Source organism: Procambarus clarkii, chromosome 7, assembly GCF_040958095.1.
Source record: "Procambarus clarkii isolate CNS0578487 chromosome 7, FALCON_Pclarkii_2.0, whole genome shotgun sequence".
Taxonomy (NCBI): domain Eukaryota; kingdom Metazoa; phylum Arthropoda; class Malacostraca; order Decapoda; family Cambaridae; genus Procambarus; species Procambarus clarkii.
The window spans coordinates 8,504,536-8,513,962 of record NC_091156.1 but is presented as its reverse complement, the minus strand read 5'-3'; the positions used below and the strand labels follow the sequence as shown (position 1 = coordinate 8,513,962).

Genomic DNA, 9,427 nt, shown 5'->3' with positions numbered 1-9,427 from the left:
TTACTTAATAAAGAATAAATACAAATTAATAAGCAATAGGGGAAAAAATTAGTATTGTACAATATCATACTGGTGGAAGGACCATACAGTATTGTTTCATGATCTCTAGTCGACCAAGTGGTGTTTAGTATGAATGTGGCCAAACACACAAACCATAGATGGCATGCAAGATAATGCCTTAGTTTCTCAGAGTTATGGTTACAAGCAGCCCTTGATTTGTAGCGGGGGTTTCATATTCCTACCGAAAGTTTTACAATTTAAATTTAGAGGTAGCAAGTATATGAGAAAAATTGAATTTTGTTGTAGAGAACTTCAAAAAATACTAATTTTTGTACTCTTTTGTGTGATAACCATCTATTTAACATTAATAATTAACACTCCCTTCAATTTCCAGAAATAAAATTAGTACACAGTGAAGCCTAGAATGCTTGGGATGTGTAATATTGCACACCTATAAGAAAAAATAGTATAACACAAGCACGTGGGGTGAGGAAGCCGGACACACTGCCATGAATGTGATAGATCCGCGCAACCTTAAAATTCACCTAAACACGTTGATGCTAGGTATAAAAAGTACTTACTCGTGAAAATCGTGAACCACTTGTGTATTGTAAACAAAGTCAGCCAGTTAACTTTCTGCTAAATAATTAAGCAAAATACAACGATTATCTCCATCTAGTAACCACAAAACTAAAATTCGGTGACTACTCAATCATTTAACACATGGAGTTCAAAAGTAGCAAAATTATTACCAAAATATTTATTCAAAAGTTATCTTACATACTGCTCAGCAACATGAAAATTGCATGTACAAACAGCACCAACACAGCACTAGTGTGACTTGACTTGGACTAGAAAGTTTAAACAAGGCTTTAAATTAAGTCTTGCTACAAAATAGTGTGTAATGTCAGATAAAACTTACCATTTTCCTCATAATATTTATCAAGACATACCAGCTTCAAGTAAAAATCACACTTAAAAAAATTTGCATCTTAGAAAAGTGTATTTAATAACATTGCTATTCCACATGCAGGGCTGTCACTGACATTCTATTGATTTGTGACTAAACTCGCTACGATAACTGTCTGACACATTCAAGTAAACAATCATACACAGGAAAAGATATATACAAAGAATACAAGTTGAAAATGGATGCATACACACTTTTTCCTCTATCTTAAAAGGATGTGCATTCAAACAATTCAGCATGTGAACAATTGAAACATACAAAACATTTACACAAGTAAATATACATATGCACATCCATGCATGTATTTACACAGTTATGTACATGCATGTACTGTACTTTAATGTACAGGACAAGCTTGCATGGACAATCTAAAGCATAAACATTAATTACAATGTTTAATTTCCATTTGATCTTAATTTTGATATAACTAGTTTCCTAAAATATTAACTTATGACTCAACATCCATTACAATTTTGTTTAACAATGTTAATCATTAGTTTAAGGCCTTATTGCAGGTTGAATATTTTTCTTAAATTTAGCATCTTAAGAATCAATGCTGTGTAAACTATGTAGCAGTCTAAAATTTGCTTGTAGACTTTAGTATAAAAAGAAAAAAAGAAAAGCCATCAATAAGAAACTGCATTTTGGTTGCTTTTGGAAGTGCTACTGCAGGTTAAGTAAAGAGGCTGAGCTTTTTCATTGATGATTTATTCTCAAGGCTACACCCACCACCACCACTTGGTAGTCTGGTACATTTCCTCAACCTTACAGAACATTTGCAGTAAATACTGCTTTCCCATCGATTTTTTCGATGGGAAAAGTTGGTTTCCTTTCAATTTGTTTTCCTGTGCTTAGGCCTTTGTCTTTGTCATCTACTTGTTCACTTTAATGTGCTAGTTGGATGCCGTCCTCAATTCTTTTCACAAGGTTTTTTCAGTGTACGAAAATTTACACGTACAGTTCAGTACTTTTCTCAGGACTAAAAATAAAATGAAATTTCCAGTTACCCAATTGATGCCATTTTGAAAGATCCATTGATAAATTTTACAATTGGAAAAGACCAAAAACAAAAATGCTACAAGTGCATTCAACTACATTTCTGAAGTTAAAAGAAAATATTTGTTAACCTAAGCAATTTGTTACTTTTCAGCTTTAATGTATATGATAGCTGCATCAACATACACAATCCTTTATACAAATATTTAAAAAGGGTTCAATCGTTTTTAATGCTTAAGGGCAATCTAGAAAATTTAGGCAAGGCGTAAGGAAAGTTGCCCGAGGAAGTATGGTATCAAAAAGCGTTAAATACATTACACAATGTTGCTAAGTGTAATTGAAGTCAACAAAATTATCTAATAATTTAACTAGCAACAAAACTATCAAATAATTTAACTAGTATTTTTCATACACACTTCTTTGATAAGTTCATCTGAACCTTAATATCATATTGTATGTTTAAGTAAAAAATTACATTTAGTTCATTTGTAAACACCATTAGTAACAACACTTTTCCATTCATTTACAATTGGAATCACTGCCACCCTTTAAGTCAGCTGATATTTTAAGTTCAAAATTTTGCGTTTTTAAAGGTCATCAACACTCGCCATTCCGTGATATGCATGTTGAGCATTTCATGATGGGAACTGGACAAATTTTGGTCCACTGCATGTTTATACAATGCACATTTTTAATTTACTTGGCCATTTGCCATTTTCTCCTATTTATATTCAAATTATTTCTGGCATATGTCAAAATCAAAAATTATATATGCCATTTATATTAAATGAATATTCACAAGTTAATGGTGAAAATTTTGTAATGGTAATTTATCTTCCTTTGCAAGTCATGCCAAATAAATAATTCCAAAAACAACCCACCCATGTGCCTTGATAAAATTTAAATTAAATTTTTATATATATATATGCATGCTTTCTCATCCATTAAGCCTTTTTAAATTAATGTATTTGCTACATCAACAAAGATGTAATAGATTTGTTTTTAAAACGAAGAACATAATGTCTCATAATTAACTTGTAATCCTCTCACCACCACCAGTTCATTTTATAAATTAATCAGCATATAAATTTTAGAGGCATTCTCTTATATTGCAAAACAGGTATGTAATTACCACCTTTTGTGTTATTCAATAACATTACAGGGACTATCAGAATTCAGTGGGAATTGAATTACTTACCAAGCTGTGAATTACACTCAATTTTAACATTCAAATAAAAATTCTACTACTTTGCTATTTGGTACACCATGCTGGCATACAATTACCTCAAGGATTGTCTTTATATTATCTTGAAAGATAAATACTTGTATATTCCATGATTTAATGTTACTATCCCATCTCAGTGAAGTACATAAAAATCACTAAAATATTTTTATCATCATGACTTATTATGCAAACTCTACTATTAACATTTGTTTTAAATATATCTCGATATTCTTTACTCCGTTTATCTAAATTTTTTACGGCATGGGAACTCTCTTCTTTCTCAATAATTCTAGGGTTAACGAGTCTTTAGATTAAAAGGTCAAAATTGTTTTAATTTATATGCTTATGAATGTGTAATACATGTACATGCATGTGCACTGGCATTCACACATGAACACAAATGTGAATATGCATACATCCATATACATGAGCTGGTACACTGACACGCACACATGTTAACTGCTATGTTGTTACAACTGCTGGATATATGTAATGTAATCACAGTCTGAACATTTGGGATGGTTCCCACTAAATTGTAATTGTTAACAAAAGTACAAAATTTGGTACTCCTCACATTCATGTTCCCCCGATATAGTTCAAATCCTTTAATTGTGACATATGTACACATTCATATTCTAATATTTAGGATAATCTATTCTGACCTATATTACTCCAGATACATTCTGAAAAACAAATATACTCGATACTCTGTTTCTGGCTAATGTTGTTTGCAAGGGTCACTAAACAATACTTTACAGCATGGTTCATGCCATAACCACCAGAGGTGTAAAGTGCATAATTCATCCCTATTGTGGTAAATACCACAAATGCAAAGAGATTACTCTTGGTTTCAGATGCTGTCATCATTTTTTAGTAACTATTTTATTTAAACAAAAATTTACCAATGGTAACAATGACACATTTGTCCTAGTCTAAATATTTAACAGCAACAGATTACTGGCTAACACTTTATTGCATATCTCTCTGCACCGTAATCTCCTGCCCAAGGATGAAAATCATTTATACTTAATAGATATACATGTACGGCAACTGCAGTTTCAATCCTTGATTAAACAGAAAATATCCGTTAACAAAAAATAAATAAGCCAAGATTCAACAATATAACTTCTCATAAATTAAATATCCCACAAAAATGTAGCAATCAAGTTTATTTCATATATAAAATTATTTAATAAAATCAGCTATGATATGAAATATTTAATTCAGAATCACTACTGGTAGCAAGTGAAATAAATGTATTAGTGCTAGACTGGGATATAAAGGTGATTAATAGCCATTTGGAAAGTGAGGAGCCTTAAAAATTATTACACACAGTCTATAGACAAACACACTTCATTTTGATTTTATATTAGTCTGTGTTTGGACAAAACATACTCTGGTCTTGAATAAATCCAAACTGTAAAATTCCATTGTGTGCAGGGAACTGACATTAATTGCAGGTTTATGGCACAAGTCATTAGAATTTAGGATTCGTCTCTCAACCATACAAATTGTTTGTGATTAAAATCATTCACAAACAATTTAATCAACTAGTTCTATTGTATTCATGACTTATGGCATATATTTAAAATTAAGTCTTTTTTTAGGCTCCAAAAATAATAAAAATCTCTAATGTATAGTCAGATTATTTTATGAACAATTAGGACAACAGATTATTTAAATAACGACGGACCAAGTTGCCTCATATTTAAGATAAACATACAATATTAATAAAAGTGCAATGTCATGTACCCATTTAGTTGCTGTAGTGTTGTCAGTTTTGTATAACAGTTTTCTCTGAAATCAATAGCTGTCTGATTACTAACAATATGAGATCTTCAAGACAAACATACACAGTATATTTATATATCTATCACCAATATGATGGCTACATCATCAGTGCTCGATTATTTAAAAATAAACTAAGTTACAATTTTACAGTACCGTTTACATTTTTGACACATTGACAGTACCTGTATTCAGATGTATCAAGATTTCAATCACGCTTCCCAAGAGAGCTGTCCCAAGAGAGCTGTCAAGTATCCCATACTAATACATCTAAAATATGAGCTTCCGAATGTGAAGCTATATCCTCAGAATCATGACCAAACATTACCTTTTCTGTCTCTCCTAATTCAAATTAACACCCAAATACTGAAGGAAATACCAGAGCTATAGCCATATACCCCTGACTGTCAATGAAACATGTTGCCATAAATCACTGCAACTACATATAATAAATATATATTTTCATGTTTGTTATTGTGATTCACTGTTCCAATGTCAGGAACTCCGGTAGCTGTTACTGCAATGACTTATGAAATGGTTTGCAATTGATATACCAAATGGTTGATGATCTGCCATTACCCTTTTGAAGGAACGGGGCCAAGTATGAGCAGGGTGTACGTGTAATGGCAACTATGGCAATAGGAAGTCCAATATGCTAGCAAGTGCTACAACTGGAGTTTATTTTTCTTTACTCAAATTCGGTTTATACATTATGAAAAGACCCTCAGTCCCCTGATGCTTCCTCCTCACCTATTGCCATGTTTTCACCGGGGTTTGCCAAAGTTTTCTTTCCATCCTCATCGACTTCTTCCATTTTACTGTCTTTCTCTTCTTTACTCTCGGTCTCATCCTCCTCTTTTAGTTCATCATCATCATCGTCATCAACATCGTCATTTTGCATTAACTTTCGTGCAAGTTTCACAGCATAAAACTCATTGTAATGTTGTTTCCTTTTCATTTCAAAAATTTTTCTTTTTTCTGAAATAAAAGTTTTAAGTTACTCTTTTGATATTTCAAAATGTTTATACTGTATGTTGTAATTGAAACCAAATGAACGTTAATATAAACCTAGTATTAAATCAAATGTACAGAAAGATAGTGTCCATCCCATGGGGAATAGGGCAGTCTTGTAGTAATCTTCCTCTGCCTGGTGAGAAGAAAAAAGGTAGGTATGGAGAAAGCAGAATAGAGGGGGGATAGAGAAGGCAAACAAAATTGTTGAAAGGATGAGAAAGGGGTTTAGGAGAAATTGGGAAGGGAGACAGGGCAAGTACAGGGTAGTGGAGGGATGAGGATGTAGAGAAGTAGCAAGAATTGGTAGGTAGGGGAATAGATATAAAGTGCATCTCAAACCTGCCAGTAACCTTGAAACAAGGCATTGGTTATTTCATCCAAGTGGTGAATACATGCAAGTTAGAGAAAAAAAATCATCCACTATTTATCTTCTCTTGTGAATAGAGTAAGCAAACTACTATTTCTTAGCAATATAGAAATATCTTACCTCTCTCCTCTGGTGAAATGTCCTCATCCTCACTCTCTTCCGACTCTTCTGGCTCAATTAATGCCTTTGGAAGTTCATTTCCTCCTAGCTGAATCCTGAAACAAATATAACACACTGTAATTTAACTATACTCTACATAATTAGATAGGGAGGAAGGAATGAAAGGGTGATTACAATGGTATTGTCTTCATTTTAGATACTAATGAGACGGATAATTTAATTGGCAATGAATAATGGATTAATATAGAAAAATAAGTTGTGCAATATAGGTGCGTAACAAATGATCCTTGCTGTTCCTAAATGAGTAAGAAAATTTTTTTGCTGTAAACATTACTTTTGGATATACTGTACTGAATACAGTAGATAGTACTCTACAATACTTATTATAAATATTTGATTATCATTTTAAACGTATCTGAAAGGCCAAAGAAACAATAGTTAAAAATACCTACTTTTTAGCCAATAGATCAGCATCAATACCATCATGTTCATCTCCTGAATCGCCATCTACATATTGTGCAAATGGTGTCTTTGGCTCCTCAATTTTCATGTGTCCATAGTCTTTGTCTTTGGGATGGAGGGTGGCTAGAATGTTCATCTCGTCCCATTTCGTTCCCTTTCTGTGAAAATTAAAAGAAAAGCTCTTGAAATATAAAATAAGTTTCGTTTTCTTAATTTCAAACATGCAAAAAATAAAATACTAAACCACTAAAAATATGAACAAACCCTATTGCAGTTACCGAATGCCAGCAGATCAGTTGTAACCTCAAAAGTTATCTTGATACAAAAAATGGTGGGGATTAAGGTTTTTTAATTAATTAAAAATATCAAGGTGCCACAAAACAATGGCATCAGCCTTTTAAATCTACATTTTCATGACATTCCAGTTCAATTTACTTGCAAAACCTAATTTGTAACCGTTTTACATATTTTCATTTATACTGTAATTATTTCAAATTCAATGTCTGGGGACAGGCAGCCAGTGTATATATACATGTTAGGCTTATATAGAGGTCCAGCCCCCCTTCCAGGATGTGAACCCCACAATAATCTGATTAACCCCCGATTGATTTGGGGAGCCGGTCGGCCGAGCGGACAGCACGCTGGACTTGTGATCCTGTGGTCCCAGGTTCGATCCCTGGCGCCGACGAGAAACAATGGGCAGAGTTTTTTTCACCCTATGCCCTTGTTACCTAGCAGTAAAATAGGTACCTGGGTGTTAGTCAGCTGTCACGGGCTGCTTCCTGGGGGTGGAGGCCTGGTCGAGGACCGGGCCGCGAGGACACTAAAAAAAAGCCCCGAAATAATCTCAAGATAACCCCTGTGTACCTATTTACTGCTAGGTGAACATGTCATTAGGCAAATAGGAAAAACTCCCAACCATTTTTGTCACGGCCGGGATCTGGACCTGAAATTCTCCATCGAGTCGAGAACGAACCCGCCTATAGCGCCAGGACCCTTACCGACATGCCAAAAATTTACGTTTTGGATGACAAAATCAAGTAACATTTCTAACAAACAATATTTTTGGCAAATACAAATTACAAGTAATAATATTATTACTCATTGCTTCGGAAACTGAAATGACGTTCACATGTTCCCTCTCGAGGTTATTGGCCATCTATAACAATATCCCTGCCCATCTGTCCACGCTGGAATAAACAATATGCACAAGTACTCTATTATTTCAGCAAATATGCTTAAATTAAGCTTTCCTCACTGCCCAGACCCAGCCAACCACTGCCTCCTAGGCTGTGTAAACCCATGCACCAGCGTCTCTACATTACCAACAAGTTCACTTTTAGTCACATTAACTGCACTGGATAGAGGCCTATAGTGTCCGGATAGAGGTCTATAGTGCCCGGATAGAGGCCTACAGTGCCCGGATAGAGGCCTACAGTGTCCAGATAGAAGCCTACAGTGTCCGGATAGAGGCCTACAGTGCCCGGATAGAGGCCTACAGTGCCCGGATAGAGGCCTACAGTGCCCGGATAAAGGCCTACAGTGTCCAGAAAGAGGCCTACAGTGTCCGGGCCAGACACTGGGGCTCACCACATACAGGTTCTACGAGGCAGCCTCCACCAGAGGCCACAAGTGTCAACACCTAACTGGCCCTTGTCAGTGCCACCGAGGGCCTCCTCACGCCTCCACATCACCTCACAGTACTCTCGCCTCCTAAAACCCTCCCTGCTTACTCTCTCTGTCTCTCGTTGCCTTCAAAACTAGATGAGTTTTTGAGTATGCCCTTCCTGGGCTTCTTAGTGAGGTTGTCGGCCATTGCCACAATAAAGACAGGGAAGAGAGGAGCTCCATGATTGGCTGCAGCTTCCAGCGTTACCCAATGGAAATATTTCTTTTATAACCGCGGCCGGCGGCAATATTTAAATGAGTGAAACCCTCAAAAAGTTCAATGCTTAAAATATAACAAACATGTAACAAAATATAACAAAAAGAATATGTAACGCATAGAAAAGTAAAACCCTAGATATTTTCTTTCCTAATATTGCTATTTTTGTTATTAACAAGCTTAGGCACACAACATTAAAATGTTGCTGCTCTCTTCCACATGAGAAGTTAGAGTATATACGACAAGCTAGTTAATAAATTTACCTAATATCCCAATCTCACAGGGACAAGATGGCTGATCACACATTGAATGGGAGGCAAGTCTACTACCCTGCACTAGCAAGCTTCTGATAGACTATGAAGGTATATCTTCTAATATCCTTAAGTGACGAATTAAATAGTTACAACCCTCCAAGTCCAAAGAAATATTAAAGAGGTATTCTGCCATTCTAAGATAAATAAATAAAACTAAAACAAACTACTGTGAATATAAAATAAGTCAAATAAAGGGTAATATGAAAAACGAACCATGGAAAATAATGGAAATGCTTTACTAGGACTCTTTAATGATGCTGTAATTGGACTCAAAATGTTTACCCAT

At 34.7% G+C, this 9,427-nt stretch overlaps 1 protein-coding gene across 2 annotated transcripts; it reads right to left on the bottom strand.

Annotated features, from left to right (window-relative positions):
- Window positions 1-744: 744 nt before the first annotated feature.
- On the bottom strand, window positions 745-8,830 carry LOC123761309 (protein phosphatase inhibitor 2). Of its 2 annotated transcripts, none has more exons than XM_045747249.2 (4): window positions 8,676-8,830; window positions 6,933-7,100; window positions 6,481-6,575; window positions 745-5,957 (listed from the first exon to the last, which is right to left on the bottom strand). In XM_045747249.2, the coding sequence occupies exons 1-4, from the start codon at window positions 8,756-8,758 to the stop codon at window positions 5,704-5,706; spliced, it is 600 nt and encodes a 199-aa protein (XP_045603205.1). In that variant the 5' UTR covers window positions 8,759-8,830; the 3' UTR covers window positions 745-5,703. The 2 variants fall into 2 exon arrangements, with proteins under 2 accessions (XP_045603205.1, XP_069168581.1); XM_069312480.1 differs by lacking the exon at window positions 8,676-8,830 and adding an exon at window positions 8,540-8,656.
- Window positions 8,831-9,427: the final 597 nt, after the last annotated feature.